The sequence below is a fragment of the Muscardinus avellanarius genome, assembly GCF_963383645.1.
Source record: "Muscardinus avellanarius genome assembly, chromosome: 7".
In the NCBI taxonomy this organism is placed as follows: Eukaryota; Metazoa; Chordata; class Mammalia; order Rodentia; family Gliridae; genus Muscardinus; species Muscardinus avellanarius.
The window spans coordinates 44093142-44116735 of NC_137793.1; the positions used below are offsets into that span (position 1 = coordinate 44093142).

The 23594-nt window shown below is 37.4% G+C and overlaps 1 protein-coding gene across 1 annotated transcript in view; it reads right to left on the reverse strand.

Moving 5' to 3' along the window:
- Positions 1-23088, reverse strand: part of PRR16 (proline rich 16) — a gene marked incomplete at both ends in the record, with an annotated part of 188185 nt that extends 165097 nt beyond the window's left edge. The window contains one exon of the mRNA XM_080699139.1: positions 22930-23088. Within this exon, the coding sequence (XP_080555265.1) occupies positions 22930-23088 (159 nt within the window). The remainder of the gene's footprint in view (positions 1-22929) is intronic.
- Between the last annotated feature and the right edge of the window lie 506 nt (positions 23089-23594).

Sequence of the window (23594 nt, forward strand, 5' to 3'; positions counted from 1 at the left end):
GTGGGTCAAAAAGGAAGTATTAAGTAAAATAAAAAAAGTAAAATAAGAAGGAAGTATTAAGTAAAATAAAATGTAAAATAAAAAAAGGAAGTATTAAGTAAAATAAAAAAGGAAGTATTAAGTAAAATAAAAAAACATCCAACTGAATGAAAATGAAAATATAGCATGTTGATATATAAGAAATAATGCTAAACAACTGACATGGAAGTGTGGAACACTCTTATGGTATGCATATAGAATATACCCTGAAAAATCTCAGATATTAGTAAAAATGTTCAGGGGTGATATAACTAAATCATGAGCCTTGTGATCTCACTTCTGAATTGATGAATTTATTAGGTGGAAATGTAGGCAAGTAGAGTGTGGCAAGAGAAGGTAGGTTACTGGGAGGCAGGTTTGCTTTGGGGATTGCATCTCTCTCTTCTCTTATCTCTCCTCCTCCTTCTCTCCTCTCTCAATCTCTCTCTCTCTCTCTCTCTCTCTCTCTCTCTCTCTCTCTCTCTCTCTCCTTCCCTCCATCCCACAAATCCCTGAGCTCGACACATGTGAACAGGCCTACCATTGACTGAAACCTTTAGACCTGTGACCAAATAATTCTTTCTTCCTCTAAGCTGTTGTAATCAGGCATTTTGAATCACAACAATCATAATGAATGAGCTGACTGAAACACTGTATGTTAATCACATATGCTCAACTGATTTTTCATAGATACCAAACTGAATTTTTATCAATTCAATTGAAGAAGGCTAGCCTTTTCAGACAATGGTGCTGGAGTGAAAGCAAGTGCATATCCATAGGCAAACCCACCATCTCAATCTATCATAAACCTCATAAAAAAAAATGGATCACAGGGAACCAGGAGCAGTGGCACATGCCTGTTAACCCAGTACTTAGAAGGCTGAGATAGTTCAAGGCCAGCCTTGGCAATTTAGCAGGACCTTGTTTAAAAAATTAATTAAAATATAAAGCACTGGAAATGTAGCTCAGTGGTTGAGAGCCCCTGGCTTCAATCTCAAGTACTATATAAAAAAAAAAAAATCACAGACTAAAATGGAGAACATATGCTAAGTGAGATTAGTCAGTCACAAAAAATAAGAAATCTGATGCTCTCCCTAATATGCCAAAGCTAGGGAGAAAATGCATCATAGGAGGAACTCTAGACAAAGAAGGAGATACTATAGATGAGCAAATAAGGCAACCTAACTGAGGGGATGGGAGGGGGTAAAGAGAAAAATTCTCTAATGTTCATGATGTACATTAACAAATGTATCAAAGTCAATTATTAAGACAAACATGAGAAGGAGGGAGGCGGAGGGAATGGGGCAAGAACTGGGTAATAACTAATTAGGTGATGTTTGCATCTATGCCTCCACCAATGCATGTAGTTATACATTAAGATGTATAACTACAATGCAGTAATAAAAATTATAAAAAAGAAAAAAGATAAGTTGTAGAAATGGAAAACAGATTAGTGATTGTCATTGTTTGGGGAGCCAGAGTTGATGGTAGAGAGTGAGAGTTAACGATAAACAGGCAATAAAAGGAATCTTTGTGGTGATGAATGATTTTATAGCTTAATGTCAATGTCCTGATCATGATATTATGCTTTAGATTTTCAAGATATTATCAAGTACTGGGAATGGAGGAGACTAAGAAAAGGAAAATGAAATTTCTTACAACTACTTGTGAATCTACAATTATCTCACAGTAAAAAAGCTTAATTTAAAAAAGTAAATGGCATCAACTTATTAAAGACTGGTTAAATAAAACAGGTTAAAAAGCATATAATTTTTGTCCAGTGCATTGATGTACACCCAGAACACCTGTAATCTCAGCACATGGGAAGCTGAGATATGAGAATCACAAGTCAAGAGCAGTGCGGTAGCTTAACAACAAGACCCTCTCTAATTTACACAGTAAAAAGTGCTGTGGTAGAATGTTCTTGGGTTCAGTTCTTAGTACCACTAGAAAGTTATATATACATATGCATATATGTATATATATATATATATATTGGCATATAGTAGTTATTTTGGTTAACTAAAACACAAACAAATAAAAAGCAATCTTAATTACAAAAATTATCCTTATAAAATGAACAGGGTGTTGTCCACAAGGGGAAGGAGGAAGTAAGGAGGGAGTGGTAAAAAGTTCAACCTGTGCTGTATGCATGTATGTCATTATTACTTTGAACTACATTATGTGAGATTATAATTCACAATAAAAGAATAAAAGTATAAATAAAATGTTTTACATATTTGCTCATTTTGAAAGCAGATTATGTTAGTGACTATGACAATATACCTTCATTTGCATATTTTTTGTGCTTGTGCAACATGGGAATTGAACCTAGGGGCATTCTACCTCTCAGCTAAACCTCCAGAATGATTTTTTTATTTCTTATCTGGAAAAAGGGTCTCACTCAGCTGTGGAGGGCCTTCCCTAAGTTGTCGAGGCTGGCTTCCAACCTGTTATCCTCCTGTCTCAGCCTGGGATTACAAGTGTATGCCACCATACCCAGCTCATTTGGATAAATTTAATTGAGAATTAGTGATGTTGTTTTCTATTAAAATATTAATTTGCAATTACTTGTGTTATTAGTCATTCAAAGTTTTTCTTCTTTGTAAATTTTTTATTGGTGCATTGTAATCATATATCTTAATGGAGTACAAGATGGTAGAGGCATACATGCACACATCAGCCAACTAGCCCTTGCCCTATTCCCACCCCATTCCCTCCCCATTCCTCCTCATGTTTGGTTTAGTGATTGACTTTGATATATTTGTTAATGTGCTTCATGCACATTAGGGAATTTCTTTCTCCCCTCCCCCCCCAAATGTTGGGATCACAAGCGTGCACCACTATGCCTGGCTCTCATTTCTTTTTCTTTTGTTTTTATTGGTACATTGTAGTGATACATTTTAATGGGGTACAAGAGGCTAGAGGCATACATGAGCACATCACTCATTCTACAAGACAGGCAGACTGCTTCACTTGCAGACTAAAACACAAGCATATGGGTATGAATTGTTCTTGCATTTTTTTCCTGGGCACATGCTTGTAATCCCAGGGCTTGGGAGGCGAAGACAGGAGGATCCAGCTTTGCTGGCTTAGGAGACCCTTTTTAAATAACATATATATATATATATATATTAGGTCTGGGAGTGTAGCCCGGAGGTAGAAGGGTTACCAGGATCCCCAGTACCACCAAAAAAAAAAAAAAGCCTGGACCCCTGAGTGACATTTTAGATTTTAAAAAATGTCACCACCAATTACTTTGGGATGTACACTTTGTTAAATAAAATAACACAAAGTTAAATGACTGTGATTGCATGGTTAATTTATGAATACTGCATAATCTAGCCTACTTTAACTATACAGTAATTTAATTCTGAAATAATGAAAGGAAAACAATGGAGCTGATATAACTGAAATATAGGATTTCTGATATTTAAAGTCCATATTCACTCTATATTTTCTAAATAAACTTGACAAGAAACACATTTTAAATTACATATGTATAGATCTTCATTAAATGTACACATACTTATAATCCCAGGATTTGGGAGGCTAAGAAAGGATGATAGCAGATTTGAGACTAGCCTCAGCAATAGAGAGTAACCTTGAGACTCTCAATAACCTAACAAGACTTGGTTTCCATGTTAAAAAAAAAAAAAGCCTCAGAGTTCAATTCCTACCTAATACCAAATACAAAAATACACACACACACACACACACACACACACACGCACACGCACACACACACACACACAATTTGCTAGGCTGCTATATGATAGGTAAAGCTATACGCTAACAGAGTAAAGTAGTAAAAAACATAAAAAGTTTTTACTCTCATAGAACTTATATCTTGATTTTTAGGAGGAAAATGCCCAGTGAATAATATGCATTTGAAAGGTAGCAATTTCTCCTATTTTTATGAAATAATTATACATGAAATTCTGCTCCTCTGCTAAACTTCCTTTAAAATAAAATAAAATAAAATAAAATTATGGCAACCAAAAAGGGAATCAGTCATTTTCAGATAGAATGAACAAATTGGATGCAAAAATAATTTGGATATTTCCTGATACTTCTGAGTAATAGAAATATAGGTAAATGGAATCATTAAACTTTCAAAATTACTCTAGGCAAGTGAAACAAATGTTATTTAAATGCTTAAATTTTGCTAAAATGCTACAATTTAAGCTTTTCTTTACCAGTAGCCAAAATTTATTTTTATGGCACTATATAAATATGGCATCAATTTCTTAGGAAGCTTTTTTAATTTCATAGAAACATCTTATTTTAAAATTATATCATTTTGTGTGTTAATGTATCATATTCCATCTATACTGATGAACATTGTGCTTTTTTTACAATTTAGCGAAAAGATATTAATATAACCCTATTATTTTCACTTCTTTTCAAAAACCAAAAGCTCTTCCGAAGACTTCTGGGATAAATTGTTTAATATACTCATGTTACTAAATTCCTACAAATATACTAATGATGAAACCAATACCTGCAATACCACACTTTCATAAAGTGGCTATGTTTAATTTGAAAATTAACAAATATCAAAGGAAACCACATCAATTAAAGTACTGCCTGACATGTACTTTAGCATTACAGAGTATTCAGATTACTAATGCTAGATCAATAAATACTATTCTATATGGTTTAAAAGAGAATTTCCCAAGACATGCATTGTATCAGTTCTCATATATTTAATGTTCATATAGAGTAAAACATGACTATCTTTTAATTCCATGAGATTAAGTTTTCTAACTAAAAATTGGTTATCTTTCTTTACAATTTAAGAAAATCATCATCTTGTATCAACTTTTTAATAATGGCCTATCTTCAAGTTCACCAAATATTATAACAATAGTGCCCTGTATACTCAGAGCAAGCTTATTTATACAGTCTCCATCCAATGATAATCCTTGTTTTTTTTTTCTTTTCTATCTGCATCTCTGCTCAGTTTTAGTGGGTTTTTTTTAATACTATTTTCTTCATCAGTTTTCCCTAGGAAAGACGATACATTATCAGAAGCCAGTAACAATATAATATGGATAGAAACTTTTCAATTTTAAGAAAGAGCTTATTCATACACTATAGTGTTAATTCTATTCTGTAATACTAAATTGCCAATATACAAAATAGAACTTCACATTTTGGTGGTAGAGTGATAAAAAGAAAATCATTATTAATAAAAATCATCCTTGATAGTTTCTCATGATTATCCTCTACATTTACCCATCACAAAGTCCTAGAAGCATCATTGGCTAGCCTAGTATTCAATGAATTACAGAACTCAGATAACCTAAGAAGCTGTTGGTAAGTAATGAAATTCATTAGCTATTATGAGCATTTGTGACTTCAGAATGCAGATACTCTCAAGCATTTTGGTGCATGCCATCTGTGATTAATGATACAACCGCAGAGACATGCAGGCAGTGCCATACTATTCTGTATATTAAAATCTGTAAGTTTCCTCAAGGGTGTGCAGTACAGTCTGTTATGAATAAGACTTAAGTATTGAATATACATCTCACTGAAGAAATGCTATGGGGTGAATGTTGAGTTTTGAATTCTGTTTTAAAATATATTAAACATTACACTATAATGTGCTTCTAGAAAATAAACAGAGCTTGGGAAACAATGTCTCAGAAAATTATTTTTAAAATTTATTTTATCTCTTTTTTAACTTCAGTTAATAATGAACAACTGAAATAATAGGCATCAAGAGCTTGTAAAGTATAGGACAGTAAATAAATATAGCTAATAGTATTAGAATCAGTTTAGAAAAATTAAATTCAAACACTAGTCCTTGATTGTTAAAACACAGCAAATAGCAATAATGTCATTAGTTTTACAATTTAAAATAATATTCTCAACATATGTGATCAATTATTATTCTATAATAAATGACAATAGTATATATATATATATATATATATATATATATATATATATATATATATATATTTCTTTTGACTTGCTTGCTATCCTTGGGATATCTTGGTTATATCTTAAATCAGCTTGAAACCAATATATTTACATAACATTTTAGTATATAAATGCAAAGTGACACCATTACATGTTTTAAGATTTATGTTCAAAATATTTCTTTAGTAATTATATTTAATAGTGTTTTCACTTTGCATACACTTACCAGTAGTAAAGTTTTTTTCATATTTAAACTGCACAACTAAACTTTAACTTCAGTTATAAAATCTGAGGAAATGTTTTTAACATAGTCTGGTTATTAAAAATAGAAGTCAATAGTCTCCCTGACTAAAGTACATGAATCGAAAACATTCCTAAATAAAGGCCAGGTCTTGCCAAATCCTCTTAGGTAAAGGAAGAGAGCCCATGTGGAAGTGCAGTAACTCGACAATTTAATTTTGTAAATAAAATAATATTAGGTTATGAAAGCCCTATTTGTGCATTAATATCTGTATTGTCATATCTGAAGAGGCTAATTATAAGCACCCATAGTTTTGAACACTAGAGGGAGTATATAAAAGAAATAAGAAAAGGAAACCAAACATTGATGTTAACTAGTTTCTCAGAGTTTTACACAGCATTAGATTTTACCAAACTGCCTATTTACTTTTTAGTGAAGTGCTTAAAACTTATTCAAACCATTCAGTATCCCTTTAAAAATGTTACTTTCCAGTTAATTGAAAATTTGAAAGGACTAATGACAGGGAAGATACAACATTTAAGCAGAAAATACGTGAATGCTATAAAAAGTGGCATGCTCTCTAATTATAGCTTGTGTATTTTATTGGAAGAAAATAGGATTATATCTTATTTAGAAGCTATTGTTCCAAATGTTTTGAATAATTAGACACCCTTGTGCAAAAGCAAAAATATATACTCTGAAAGCAGAGCCAGATTTTTTTAATGGTAAAATCCTGAGATACCAGGCCAAATTTATAGTTTATATAGACAGAATGTCTCCAGAATTACTATAAGGGAGTGACAACTTGGAAGCCACTGGATGGGGGATTAGAGGGAAGATCTGAGTTTTTCTTTTTTTTTTTTTTTCCAACTCAGAACTCTGTTTGATACACAGTGAGTACTCACTTCACTAGCTCTTATTAGAAGATCAAGCATCATTTCAAAGCATAATACTATGGGTTGAGTTTAGTGAGATAGGTTTAATGAGGGTAATAGATTATGAATAAAAGTAGAAAAAAACAAGAATTCCTTCCAGCCAACCTATAAACCATTATATATGTAATAGGTAGGAAGATAAATGATACATATAAAATGTATTTAATATGTGTCTATTATATGTTCATTCTCTGCAAATAGTGGCTATGCAGTGGGAAGTAAAAGGTGATAGCTCTGAACCTTGAAATATTTGGGAGGATAAGCCTCAAGTTGGGAAATATTCAATTATTTATTATTTCCCTTAATGAGTATCTACTGAATGTCAACCACTGCTCTGGGAATTTTACTTACAGGAAGAAGCAAAACAGGTCACTAACCAACAGGAGCTGACATTCTAGAGTTGGGAAACAATTAACATGTAAATAAATAGCATGTAAACAATTAACATGTAAAATAATTGATTCATTATTAAATCTAGTAAGCATGGAGGAAGTTTAAAAAGATAAAGGGAAGGATCTAACTCTATGCGGAGTAGCCAGAACAGCCTACAGTGAAGTGATAGTTGGGCAAAATTAGAGTGAAGTAAAAGAGCTCAAGCACATCGGTTTGTGGAACAGCAAGTTCCCTGCAGTGGATCAAGGAAAACTAGAGAGGCAGCAGTCGGAAAGGTCCCCGAGCTAACAGGGAAGACAGGAAAACTTTGTTATGATTTACAGTCATTCTGAGTATTTTGACTTTGAGTTAAATGAGAAATCGCTACAGGGATCTCAAGAGACTGATAGGATCTCACTTGAGCCTCAGGTCTGAGTCCAAGAAAAGCCTCAGGGAAGTAAAGGGGAAGACCAGAGAGAGGGGCTTGGCTTGGAGCTGGAGTTAAGAAATAGTCAAATTATGGAAAGATCCAACCACACTTTCTCATAAGATGGACATAATGGAGGAGAGAAAAACAGGAACTGACAATGGTATAATGGCTCTGACATAAAAATAGTAAGAGCATGATGGTGCACACCTGTAATCCCAGTACTTGGGAGACTGAGACCTGAGGTTTGAACCCAGCCTCAGCAACTTAAAGACTCTCAGAAACTCAGGAGACTGTTTCAAAATTTAAAAATGTGTAGTGATGTAGCTTAAATTAGGAATGCTCCTGGGTTCAATCGCCAGTAGCACACACACATACACACACACACACACACACACACACACACGAAATAGAAATACGTGACAACAAGAAGTACAGTAAACAATTTGACATTTTTGTAAAGAGCTAAGAAATGAGGTAATAATTTTCAAATGATGTTTTGAAATTAGTTTTGAAATGGTTTGAAATGACATTTTGCTTTTTTTTTTAAATGGGGATAGAACCTAGGAGTGTTTTATCTCTAAGATACATCCCCAGCCATATTTTATTTTTTGTTATTTAGAAACAGAGTTCCATTAAGTTGAGGAAGGCCTCACTAAGTTGCTCTGGCTGGCTGTGAACTATGGTCCTCCTGTCTCAGCCTCCCAAGTACTAAAATTACAGGTATGCACTACCATGCCTGGCAAAAAGATGAGTTTTTATTATTTATTTTTAAATGAATTGTACACTGGTGGGAATCACCTAGGGAAGAGTAAAAATGATGATATAAGAGAGATAGAGGAGAATTTTTTAATGATTTTCTTGAATGGATTAGAAAGAATAGCTTCTCATACACAAGTGAAATGATTGGCTTTTAGCCTTTAATACCCTTAATAAGTATGACTCAGAATTGGATACTCGAGTTCAAGTTCCTAATCAGATATTAAGAGTGAGACTTTTAAAATGTCTTGAAGCTGGGCATGGTGGCACACACTTGTAATCCCAGCATTTGGGAGGCTAAAACCAGAGGATCATGGTTTGTGGACAGCCCTCCGCTACTTAGTGAGGCCCTCTGTGACTCAGTGAGACCCTTTTTCAAAATAAAGAATAAAAATTAGGCCTGGGGGTGTAGCTCATAGGTAAAATGCCCCTGGGTTCCATCCCCCATATAAAATAAAAAATAAAAAAATAAAATGTTGTCCTGAAAGCTATCTGGTTAATAACCAGCAGTGAAAGGCTAATAGATTTTGTAAAATAAATGCAAAAAGAAATTGTGAAGTAAAGAAGCAAATATGAGATAGTGGCATAGTGATAATAAACACGAGAGGCAAAGGTATCAAATGGATAAAAACTGATGATTTGAAGGGTCTGGGCTAGCCTCTGTGCTATTCATCGATGTGAAAATGGATAAAGTCAAATGGGGAAAATTTTTAAATGGGAAATATGGTTGAAAGGTTAGGTTTGACATCTGACTTTTCAGGAGTGGACTGCATTTTTTTTTAAGAAATAGTACAAATCAAAGAACTTAAGTAGGTATTTTGGTACTTGTAGAGAAAGTAAAGGATCTTCAACAAGGTGACCAGGCGAGTCACTTGGTGCCGACAGGGAAATCAGGTCATCCTAGGCCATATCCTTTGTTATCACTGTCCCCAGGGTGTGCTTCCAGAGAGACAATCTGCCTTTGCAGACTCCGGGGCTCTTGCCCTGTCCAGGCTGGTTATGCAGTTGCCCAGTTCTCTGATGGATTTCACCTGCTCACTCAGGAGGTACCTCATATCAAACTCACGCAGTGGGTGTTATTTTTGACCTTGGTCAGTCTGTGCAGTCCATGTAGTGACTGATCCATGTACTTTTCCAAGTGGAATGCATTCCTCCGTGGCATTCAGTGCGCTCTCCCAATTGTCAGTCTGATTTCTTCATATCCTAAAGAAGATCCTGTCACCTCCTTTGTTCTATAACTTCATCAGTTTCTCAGCATGTCCCTCTCCTCATGAGACTGTGAAGAATGTATTTGACAGAGTTCTTCAAAACCACATCATGTGTTAAAAGTAGTAATCAGGGAGAAAGAGAGCTCGTTATCTGGCAGTTGAGGGTGACTGAGGATGGCCAGGAGTCAGGTGGCAGCTCTCGGGCACCTTCTCAGCTGTCTTACAGGCTGAGGCTGAGAAGGTCTGTGGGTACAGTGCTGGTTGCAAAGGGCAGAGCTGCAGGGGACCTAGGCCAGAAAGGGAGCTGAGATGAGGAGGCAGAGTGCTGCTGGCTCTCACCTGGGGGCAGGGATGCCTACAAGGGCAGGACTCTGTCCAAGCACTGGCTAAAGAGGAAATCATGAGGACTTTTTGCCAAGAATGTCTGTGGTCACTTGACATTTTAAGTAACTGGAAAATAGTTTGTGATCTTTGAACAGGAGAATGGCTGGGAGAAATCAGTGTATTAAGATTAAGCTGGCAGTGTTAAAAGAATGATTTTGCAGGGGTGGGAAGAGGGGACAGAAAGATTACTTCTAGGGATATTAAAATATCCCTGAAACTAATAGCAAAGGCATTAGTAAGATGGCAGAGAGAGAAATGAAGGCAGCCAATCGTAAATCCTCTGCTTGGCCATGATTTTATGCTCATGTATCCTGTACTTTTCTTTCATAGTCCTTAACATCCCTCAATAGACACCACTTATATTACTATTGATAATATCTCCCTACTCCAATATGAATTTCAAGATGGTGGAGATCCCATGTGCTTTGTTCACTATTTTATCTCCACTGATTGGCTCCTTGCCTTATATATCATGAACATTCAAAAGAAAGTTTTTTTTTAACCAATGAATAAAATATGAAGGTACATAAAAAAATTGATGAGGAAGCTGAAAAAAAAGAAGAGGAAAAACAAAGGGAGGAAAAAGAAGAAAAGGAGAAACACCCAAAAAGCAGTATGGGCAGGTAGATTATTTAGAATAGGAAGAAGACAAGAAAGAATAAACAGATTATGGTGAAGTTAAAACACTGAAAAATGTCAAATTATGTTGCTGGCAGGAATGGGAAGCTGGAATAGTCAAGGTTTAAAGTGGGATACAGGGAGTTCAGACCCATCACTTGCTCTTTACGTTGGTTAACTGTTTTGCCTCTTTCTCAAATACAATTATAGTAGCTTCAAAAGGTGACTGAGGATTAAAAACGCTAAGTCAAAAGAGCAGCTGACACATCATGAACACTCAGCAGGTGTCAGCCACGTACAACACTATCAGTCACCTTCACCATATTTGTTCTATAATGTGTGCCATCTCACACAGTATGGACAATATTGTAAACTCATGTTTCTTTACAGGAATAGAAGAGGCAGGACCCACATGAAACAAATTGACAGATGAGGTGAAAGGCTGCCTCCTAGTTGAGGTGGCAACCGACCTCACTTAACAAGGAAAACAAGCAAGAAGACAAGCAGCTCAGCCTTCACTCTCCCCACTGTTCCTTCCAAAATTCTAAATACACAACACATATACCCAACTCCTATGAAATTTTACAGTTTAAATTTTATTTCATTGCAATAAATGGAAAATAAGATAGGGGAAGTGGTAGATGGAAATGGGAAAGTGCATTTTAAAACTAGGCTGAATGAAGTATACACACCAACAAACATCAGAGTCAATCACTAAGACACACATGAGAAGGAGGGAGGAGGAGGAAAGGGGGCAAGAACTGGGGAAGGGCTAAATGAGTGATGTGTGCATGTATGCCTCCACCATCTTGTACTCCATTAAGACGTATGGCCACAATGCACCAATAAGAAAATTAAAAAATAAATAATTCAGTCAAGGGGCACATTATCCATTTACCAATTATTTTATAACATTGTTTTGAATTTCCTCTCAAAGGCTAACCATTCACATAAAAGTATCCAATATGGGAAGGGCCAATATTTTAGATACTATTTATTTTATTTATTTTTTGTAAGGGTAATCTGACTTTTTTGTTTTAGATCTGTTCTTAATAAAGATACTCTGATTTTGATGTATTAAAAAAGAAAATAAATATAATAAATGTTTTTAAAGGATAAAAAACAAGATAAAGTCCCAATTCTTAATGGATGAGTATAAGGAAAGAAAAAGGTATACAGAGAAAACAATAGTAAGCAACAGTGACTAAGGAGTAAATACTGGGAGAGTAGTTCTTACCAGAGATTTCCTGCTGGGATTGTTAATATCATAATGTCTAGAAATATTGAGAGTTGTTGCACGGACATTTTTGGTTGCTGGTGTCAACTAGCTGGAGTTGGTAGATATCAAGTATGATGCCAACCATCACATCACACACAGGAAAGCATTCCACACAAAGACATATCCACATAAAATGTAAACAGTATTGAGTTTGAGAAACCCTGACCTAGACATTAAAAGTAAAAAGGAAAGGATGGAAGTAGATCCTCTGTTCAAAACACTACAAAGAATCTATTTTAAGAGTCAAATTTCTTAGAAATGCCCCTTGCCCATCTGATGCCATCTCCTCCTACTTTCTCCCCTGCTCATCCACTCCTGCACACTGGCCTCCTTGTTTCCTGCAAATGCTTGGGACACCTGCCCACTGTGGGCCCTGAACTGCTGTTCCCTCAGCTTGGGAAAGCACTGCCCTACATTTCCGTGGGCACAGCCCTTCACTGGCAGGCCTGTTCTCCAGTGCTGCCATGTTACTTTCTCAACAAGGATTATTATGGGCCATAGTATTTAAAATTGTACATCCTTCTCATTACATTTCATCCCATTATAATTTTCTATTATTTTATAAAGGCTTCTCGCCTTCTAATATTTTATATAATTTGACATTTCTTTTATCAGCCTGTATTCTCCATGCCCTTCCCATCTATTTGGTGATTTTTATCAATTTGTCTCTGTTCAACATTATATTCCCATCCCCAGCAACTAGAATAGTGTCTGGCATACAGTAGGTCCTAAACAACTTCTTGCTAAATAAATGAATAAAGAAGTTTAGCCAAGTTAAAATAATAATAATGACAAGTACACATATAATGCTTACTTTGTGCATGAGAACTATTCTAATATAAAGTTGATTTCTTCTCCATAACCAACCTATATTGTAGGTGGCATTACCACTATTGTTATTTTATGAATGATATGAAGGCAGAAGAGAGTTTAAATAATGTACAGCATTATTTAAAGAATTATTTAAAGAGTTTAAAGAATCGCACAGCAAGAATGTGAAATGAAGCAACCTGGCTTCAGAGTCTGAGACTTCACCTTTGTGTTCTTCAAAATTCTCCTATTAAATGCTGGGCGTGGTGGCGCAAACTTGTAATCCCTGCGCTTGGGAGGCAGAGACAGAAGGATCGCGCAGGTTCGAAGCCAGCCGCACTGGCTTAAGAGACCGTGTTTCCAAATAAAAAAGTATAAAATAGGTCTGGGAGTGTAGCCCGAAGGTAGAAGGGCTTCCAGGAACCCCAGTGCCACACACACAAAAAAAATCTCCTATTAAAAGAAGGACAATTTCAACCATTTATCAAAACATTGTTGTATGCAATAGATAATCAAACACATTTTATTCTCTGTATAATTCAACAGATATAAACATTTCTAAAATTACAAATATGTCATAAATTAATTATATTTGAGCTATATACCATTATCGTAGAAATTAAAAACAAAATAGTTACCTAGTTATTTTTTTTAGTAATTTTGTCTTAATTTTTCAGATGTCTTATTCAAATTAACAGAATAGAAAGCATATACCCTATAAAAGCTCGATTGTCATAAAGTGTGAAAACATTAATGATTTAACAACTTTTAATAAAAAGTTTTTGACAACAGAACTTCTCACTCAGAGAGAACTGTTTTGTAAAGGTAAGCTCTGGTGTTAGTAACATGTGTGGGATTTTTTATTAACAGGATCTCTTAATCTGGACAACAAAGCAATATATGTTAGAATGAAAAAAGCTTGATTTCACATCCCCAAACTATGTTGTGTTGCAGGAGCTGGTATGTTGTATTCCATGTGTAACTTAGTGTGGCCCTTTATACATATCCACAGCTCTAACTCTAAAGCACCCTACCACAACTGAAGTTCACCCCTCGAGAGGTGATATTCTTAAAGAGGAGGTCTTTACGCATATTCGTATTTTTTTTGCATCATTTGTGGTATTTAACACAGTGAATTACATATATCAGGAATTCAGTATATATTTCATAATTTATGAATTCATGCCACATGGCAAATATAGAACAAAGAAGAATGCTATTCTGGGGTAAGTTTTAAGAAGGAAATACACTTTATTTGCAATGGGCTCTGGAAACAATTTGTCTTTCTTTGTAGTGACGTATTCTGGTACACATCATAAGAAACAACAAGTTAGCCTGTAGGCACACAAACATTCTACAATTATAAAAAGCAGTGAGGTGTGTGTGTGTGTGTGTGTGTGTGTGTGTGTGTGTGTAGGTCTCACTTAGAGAATATCACTTCTAAGGGCAACAAATTGCTGGCATACCATGCATTCACTCTCACTCCTTGAAATAAAACCATACGATTATAGCCATTTGTACTTCTTTTGTTTTTCTATCTTTTATTTTCCTAGCCTTTTAATCCTGAACATTATGCAGCTGTACCTCAAGCAATTAGTTAAAATATTGTGAAAAGGGACAACTAATGACTTTTTAAAAAAATTCTCACCAGAGATGTTTCTACCTACCTAAGATTCTCTGAACAGGTAGCCAAACGATGTTAACATGAGCTTTTGTTCCAGAAGAAATATGCACTGCTTTTATCATTTATTCAAAGGAATCACATAGAGGGGGGAAATTAAGAACCGCTTATATCAGAAGGAAATTGATTTGGTAAATATTCTAATGTGATATTTTTCTGTCACATGATTATGTAGTTTGAAGTCTTGGGATAAGATATAATATTTATGAAAAGAGCTAATAGAAACATGTTATGTTTTGTTGTGGTACTAGAGAAGAGAACCTGTAAGAAATCTTCAAATCTCCTCTCTTCAGACGAGTATGGCAACTACCCTGTCTGTAGTTGAAAATCTATTTATAGTTTGCCAAACATCATAATAACTCAGTCATCGAGCACAGGTCTGTAATTTGACCCACTTCAATTACTCTACATGTAAACATCTATCTTGAACACCAACCTGAGGTAGCATTTGTAAAGTGTAGGGCAAGCTCTGTCTCACAATATTATTATTTCTTGCCTGTAACATGGGGCTCTAGAATTTAATTCCTTTGGAATCCTCATATCTTTCCTTTCTTGGAAAGAAAAATATCACATGTCATATAAGATCACATTTGTCCTGAGACAGGCCACCTTGTGAGTGCCCTTTGATTTAGGTCTTTATTTTGTTTTTCAGTTAAGGTTCCTTACTAGCTTCTGTCTAAAGCTTAAGCATTGCTGACTTTGGGTTTCCAGATCCTACAGGAAACTTTAATTTAGAACAATTCTAATGACCTGACTTTCATATTAAATTGAGAGACAAATAGGATTTTAGATAAGGCTGTTTCTTGTATCCCTTATATGTGGGGGAAAGGGAGTGGTTACAATTTATAACACAAAAGTTAATATGTATCATATCATTAACACATTTAATAATTTTATGACTGGTAAAAAACTTCAACAAGATTCTCTAATTCCTTAGTCATAGCAGAAAGCAAAGCAACTGTGGAACTCCAATTGTCCAGGTAGTGCCTTCCTTCAAAGGCAATCTAATAATAATAAAAGAGGGTAATAGATCTCAAATTATTTTTATTCATTGAAAATACCTGTAAACAATACTAGGCATCAATAGGCACCCAAATTAGTTGTTCTTTTCTTTCTAAGCCATGATACCAAAAAGTTGACCAATATTTTCATCAGTATTTTTGTTGAAGACAAATGTACCACTTATTTATTTGCAAAATGAAATCGAAAATTATAATTTACTCACTACTAATTTTGTCTCAATACTGGTGTTGAAAATTAAGTACAACCCACAAAAATGACTATTACCATGAAGATAATAAACTACACAGGAAGTCTGAACTTGAATGAATCATAGGCTTCACTCTGAATTAAAAAAAAACAACATTCATACACTACTGCAGGGAATAAAAATGTGTGTAGATTCTATATAAGATAGTTTGTCAGGATAAATTAAAAGTTAGAATTTTCACATCCTTTACATCTAATAAAATATAAAAACAATAATAAAACCAAACCAGGAATGGTTACGCCTTTAATCCCAGTACTTGGGAGTACTTGGGAGGCTGAGACAGGAGGATCGCAAATTTGAAGACAACCTCAGCAACTTTGTGGGACTCTCAGCAACCTTTTGAGATTTTGTTTCAACAAAAAAAGAAAAGAAAAGAAAAGGGTCGGGAGGTATAGCTCAGAATTAGAATGCCCCTAGGTTCAATCCCCAGCACTACAAAATTTATAAATAAGTAAATAAATAAATGGATATTAGAAAAAGCAATAGATCTTAGAGATATAACTACCTGGTCTCCAATGCTAACATATCTGATATTGAAGCCTCACTTCTCTACTTATAAGAAAAATGACTTTGGGAAAGTGCCTTATCTTCTCTGGTCTCAGTTTCCACATCTGTAAAATGGGAAAACAGTACTTTCTTCATCTACTTTGATGATTATATGATATAATATAAATGCAATTAGAAGCTGGAAGAAAGTATGACTTACCTGTTAGCTATATTTATCATAAAGTTGTTCTAGTGATATTTTATAGCCATAAAAATTGAAAGTAGAATATCCAACATTTAAGAAAGTATGGATAACTTGTAATTAATCTATAGTGATTAATATCTAATATTTTTAAAGAAAGTGTTTTATATAATTCTTAATTTTATTTATGTTAAAGTATGCATATGAAAAGAGAATGAAAAGATAGCTAAATGTTTAGCCTATGTATTTCTGTGTAACAGTAAGAATAATTTTTATTTTATTCTTTTAAATTTTTCTAGACTTTAAACACATATATGTGTATAAATATAAAACACTTATATACTATATTACTTCAGAAAAAAGAAGTGTCCTCTTTAAAGATGATTTACCCGTTGTTGTATATTAATCTTGCATCTACAGCTTCATGTCAGTTAGCCCATTTCAGTCAGAACTGAATCAGAAACCTATTGGAATTTTATCACTTAATTCTCAAAAATTGACCATGAAATTTTGCATAAACCAGCTCTACAGAAGGTTCTGTATTTTATTTTGCTTTGAAAAATATGTTTAGCTCAAACTTGCATGTCTAATTCTTTTCTTACATTTAGATTTAAAGACCTGAGATCCTCAGAGCAGCAAGGTTAGAAAAAACATAATCCAGGTAACAATGAAACCTATTACAATGTTTTATTATCTATTACTTTGCTATTGCCTAAAGCACACTGTCTATTACTTTTAGGCTGCTTGAATTTCTTATCAACTAATTCTAAGTATTGAACGGTTTAATTCACTAAAATGAAAAAGAGAATGAGAGATGGTTACTGGCTGGCTGTTTTCTCAGAATCATTCATTTCTCTCAGTAACATGCTAAGGCATCATGCATAAAGAGAGAACAATTTAAAACAATTTTAACATTTAGCTAATATATCTCAGTTTGTAAAAGTAGGGTGTTGTCCAGCAACAGTATAGCTGTTCATACTGTTAAATGAACTAACTCTTAAATCCTATTCATTCACAACTTTAGAAGTTAGAAAATACTCCAGAGATCATTCTCTATCATTTGTTTTAGTAATAAGTTTTATACGCATAGACTCATTAACCAAGAACACGCTGTAGAATTTCTCAGAGCAATAAACTACAGAACTTCAATTGGATAAGCCATTAAAATAGAAGGAGCATTTAAAAGCAAAAATATTTTACAGGTAATTGTTAATCCTCTTTTCATCTACCACAAATCAGGCTGTTTGCTATAGATTTTAAAATTTATCAGAGTTAAACTTAAGTATAACTTATTTTGTCTTAGGACATAATGGGACAATTCATGAGTGCTTTCTGGTTCACAGCCACAATACTGACAGCCCAGCCCAGCCCACCCGTGGAGGCCAATCTCTGAATTAGCCTAAGTCACTGACCACTGACTGGAACAGCTGATTGTAGCTGATGCCCAGCAAATAAGCACACAAAACCTTTTTCAGAAAAATTAAAATATATATTTATATATCCATATGTGTACATATGAAAATATAAATGAAGGTTTGTTATATATATATATATATATATATATATATATATATATATGAAGGTTTGTTCAGCCCATATAATAATATTATGACTTAAAATTACAAAATAAAATGTCAAAAGAAAGATGCTATGTTATAAACAGTCTAAAGTAAAATAGAATTGAGCTAAGCAACACTAATTTTTTTTTCAGATAAAAGGCTATTTGAGATTTTAATTTCTCTCAAACCAACAAGGTCTGTTATTTCATATTAACACCGACATTTAATAAAGAACAGTTTACTAGTTAGATTTTCAGAAAGAACAGGCAAATTACTACTAAAGATGGATTATTTAAGAACTATTTTTAAAAAGCAATAAGCTTTGTTTCTGAATTTCCTAGTGAAAAAAAAGATTACCAACACCTGCTATACTAGTTATAGTTGAAATTATATTATTCCTGAAATGCTAGCATTTCACCATTAGTTTTTTCAGTGTGAAGCAAAAGGAAAAGCAGCATGGGTTAATTCTGGTATTTTAATGCCATTTCCTGTTTATTTCTTCTATTGTCTGCTTCCTTAAATTCTATCCATACTAACAAAAGAGATTTGAGTTTTGGGGGAACATCTGGCAAAGACTGAAATTGTTGTTTCCCTATATGACCTTCTGTCTTCACACTACTTCCCTGCTAGGTCATCAAGTATTTTATTCCATCTGCATAAGGCCAGGAGATGGTCAGGGCCCCTCTGCACATCGCTGGCTGCTCCAAGAGTTCCTTCCTGTAAATGCTGCTGTGAGGCTGTGCTGGGTGCCCTAACCACTGAGCCCTCCTATTCCAGGCCTGCTTATACCCAGGCTCAGGCCATTCCCAACACTGCTTCACAACGTGTTTCTGACTGCACATCTGTGGGTACCAACTGGGTGCCTGCTTGTATCAGGCACCACTCGAGAATACACAGAGAATTAAGAAAAAATAGGGTGTCAAAATTCACCCTGTGAATGGGGCGTGGTGGCGCAGGCTTGTAATCCCAGTATTCAGGAGGCTGAGACAGGAGGATCACAGTTCATGCACAGCCTCAGCTACTTAGTGAGGTCCTCTGCAACTTAGTGAGACCCTGTTTCAAATAAAGAATAATAATAAAATAAAATTCTCTATGAGGAGTAATTCCCTTACCGAAATTATTTCTTATTATTATTTCTTATTTTTGAAATCTTATTTCACCTATGAAGTACCACACTACTAAGTACATGGCAAGCAGTGATTTATAAATGAACATATACACATTGTTATTCTCAGCTCTGCTCTCTTTCTCAAAGCCATAGTGAGACTGGTCACTAAGTGCAGCAATGTCTCTTCACTGATGTGGAAAGAGAGAATAAATGCATAGCAAAATAAGTTTTTGAGCTCATGAGATCATATACTACAATAATTCATCTCAGCATTAAAAGATGGTATAGTACTTAAGACATGGTAGGTGCTGAATAGGCATATCGTATTATCTTTATAGTTTTGTATTCCAGCACAAAAAACAACTGACTCAGATTATTTCTTAAAACTCAAGTATTTTGAGGTTTTATTTAATTATGAGGGCAGAATAAACCTGCCCTTAGACTTTCTATAAGTCCTGTCTTTCTTATTTAATATACAGTTCAATTATAATTAAATAGTTTAACAAAATGACTATAATAAGACATTACTAATAAGAACTCTTCTTACTAAGCAGATTGGAGATTTGTTACCAATTATCAAAGTGTTTAACCAGACACTAAGTTTGTTCAAATCTTCTTACTCTCTGAATTCATATGGCTGAAGTCCAGTTCTAAAAAGAAACACAAACTTAAAAATAATATTGTTGGTGCAGAGTGCAAAGATAAATGACCCAATATTTATAAGATTTCATGAATTTAAATAAAAATTAACTAAAGAAGAACAAGTACCATATGGTGACTGACATAATGATCCAGTCACAGCACTTTTTAATTTTTAATTTACATTCCAAATAAAAAATCATTTGTATATTATTGTCTAAAAGTATAGCATTGATGATAAAAGGAATGCAAGTTCCAAATATAATAGTATATGGTGAATAAATATCATGTGTCATTATATCTAAAACAGTATATTATATATTTATAATACATCATTGTGTATGTGTGTATATGTGGATATATACCCAGAATGTCAAGTGCAGCAAGTGACAAGTTATATCTCTTTATTTTTTAATTTTGATACAATATCTTGCTAAGTTGCCCAGGCTAGCCTCCAACTGTGATCCTCCAGCCTCAGCTTCCTGAATAGCTGAAATTGCAGGTGTGTGCCACTGTGTCCAGCAATAGTACATTTATATTCACAAGTCATAGGTATAGAAACCAACATGTTTTGTAATATATTAGGTTTTCAGTGATTTCTTTCTTCAAAACTAAAGAAAGGGCATGTCCAGTCACATATGTGATACTCTCCCCAAAAGATAAATGCAGGACAACTGCAAAATGCCATAGGTTAAACATGCTCCTTAAATATTTTATTCTCAAAATAACTCCCATTCATACTATATAAATAACCTGCGTCAAGATTCGACCATAGTATATGCACAGTCATGCTCAAAGCCTAGGTTAGACTATCTTCACAAAAGTAGCTGAAAAATCACATTACATCATTTGTCATTCACACATTTCAATTTCATGCTGAGATTTTCACCCAAGCAGGCCTGGAAATCCATCAAAACTTCTAGAATGGCAAATGAAAATTTTATCTTCATATCTGTTGGATCTCTTCATCTACTCTCTTGTGTACTACCTATGATTTTTTTCTATTTTTTTTATGAGCCACCTATTTTTTTCTTTAAAGAACCTCAAGAAAATAAAGACACAGAGATCAAGAGACTTCCTGATTTATGTCTTTTGCTTCTATCCAAGACCAGAGTTACGCTAAAAGTTTCCCTGTTGATCTATTTGGTCTTCAAATGTCCACAGAACAATAACGCAGCACAGCCATGGTCCTGTGTACCTGCTTGCCATTTTTCCTATACAAAATAGCGAGAGGACTGACATATAAAGGAAGCTTGGCCCATTGGCACACAATTTTGACTCTCTCTCTCTTAATCACAAGACAAGAAGTACCTTACTGCACTGCTGTGGGCTTTTCACATGGCCCACCTTAGAAACCTCAACAACTACAGAGCATGGTTGTGACAAAAGGCACAAGCCCAATGTGTTCATTTCTTAAAACGCCATAATGTTTCGAATGAAAACACAACCTGCCAAACATGTCAAAGAAAACGAACAGCATCTTTAGGCTTGAATTTCAACGCACACCCCCCTCCACCTGTCAAACAGTTGTGAAGCAAGGATCCTTAGAGGCTCTGCAAACCCAGTGTCGCCCGCCACTCTCAGGACCTTAGTAATTATGTTAGATCTGCAGAGCAACCTACAGGCTTGAATTCGCCACTGGCAAAAAGGACCCTGGCAAAGTAGGCACATTTTCATCCGCCTTAAGTTTGGTAGCAAATGCGGGGTTAGGTTTTTAAAAGTAATGGAAGGAGGGGCGCCGCCGGGAGTGGGTTGGGAGACTTCTCAAATTTGGATTGGAAATTAGAGGAGGATAATCTTCAGAGGCAAATCGTCCAAACAACCCTCGGTCTCCTCCCCTTCGGCTTCAGAACAGAGTTAGAATTTTTATTTTGACTAGGTGCGCCCCACCCCTGCTCTTTCCTCGCAGCAGCGGCACCGCCACCTAGGAAGTTACAGTAAGCCCTCGCTCCAGTGGAGCTGCGGATCATCCGGTCACCGAGAACCGCACGAGGAGCCCTTTCAGTAAGGGTTTGGTGCGCTGGGACTTTGCCACCGGGTCGCGACGCATCAGCCGCCAGCCCTGCTCCAGGGAGACCCCACCCCTGCAGCCAGCCCCCCCCCCCCCCCCCGCAGCCGCAGCCGCCGCGCAGCCTCATCCCGGATCACAGTTTGGGGGCGGAGAGGGCCGGGATGAGAGGGGGCACGAGCTCAGTGGGGGAGGGGAGAACCCAAACAGTCCCATTTCCAAAGAACCGGGATAGAAGTGGCTAGACCCGAGCACGCGCGCGCTCACACACACGCGCACACGCACGCGCTTACTCACTCTGCGCTCCCTGCTCCCCAGGTTCAATGCCTAGTGGTGACAGGCTGAAAGGAAGGGGAGGGAAGGACTGATGGGGTGCAGGAAGGCCCAGAGTTACTAGGAGCGGTGTGCCCAAGGGAGCGGGGGATGCTTCAGGAACTGGGAAAGTGAGAAAGTCCCAGGCCCTCTGCACACCCCCAAAGCTGCATTCTGCTGCCCGCCGCCCGGGTCGCCTTCCGAGCAGCCCTTGGGAGGCGGGAGCGGCGCCGGAGCCCGGCTTCCCCGACGCTGCCATCGCTGGCCTGGCCCAGGGCCCAGACCCCGGCCCCCTCGGCCCCTCGCGGGGCTGCCAGGCCAGGAGCTGCCCGGCCCCGCTCCGGGGGCGCGGGGGCGCCGGAGAGGAGCCGGCCGCCCGCTCAGGCCGGCCGGGCTGCCCGGTCCTCCGCGCACAGCCCTGCGCAGCCCCGTCCCCGCGCCGCACTCACCCCGACGCGCTGGCCTGCACCCCTCCCACCACGCCAGGGCCATCGGTTAAAACACTAGTTGATTTTCGTACCGATTAAAAACAGAAAGTGCAACAACTCTTCTCAGGAGTCGCCCGAGCAAAGAAAGTCCGTCTGCGGGCATCTTCCCGCAGTTTCCCCGGAGTTTGGAGCGGGAGGTGCCCAGCCCCAGCGGGACCCGGCGCCCGGCCGCCCCGGCCCCGCGCCCTCACCTCCTTAAGTTCTTTGGCCACGTCCTTCAGGTCGCCCAGGACTAATTCCAGGTCCTCCACGATGATCTTGATCTGCTCCTTCACCTTGGCTTTGGAGGCTGCGGGCGGTCCCTCGGCGCGGGAGGGCGACGCGGGCTGCCCCTTGGACTTGGCTGACATTCTTTGGGGGCGGCGAGGCAGGTCAGCACAGGCGGGCGAGCGGAGGCTGCTGCGCGCCCCCGGCTCCGGCGCTGCCACGGCCGCGGCCCCCCCGGGCCCCCCGCATGCCGGGCGCCCCGGGGGCGGCGGGGGGCTGCGCGCGGCGCTCGGCCCGGCGTCCGCGCCGCGGTGCTGCCATCGACTCCCGCGGGCTGCGGACGGGCGGGCGGGCGGGCAGCGCGCCTGCGCCTCCCCCGCCAGCCGCCGCCGCGCTCGCTCGCGCTCGCTCCCCGGGGCGGGGACCGCGGCAGCCCGCGCCCGACCCTCGGCCTCGGCCGCCCACCTGGCCTCAGGTGCAGGGAGACCCCGGCCCGCCGCCCCTCGCCCGCAGGGCCCGCGCCCCAGCCTGCGGCCGACCGCCCACTTCCAGCCCAGGTCCTTTCCGCTTCTCCTCCAGTAGAACAGGATCTACGTACCAAGAATACGGTTAGGAGTTGGAGCTGATTTGGTATAAAAGTGACCCTACC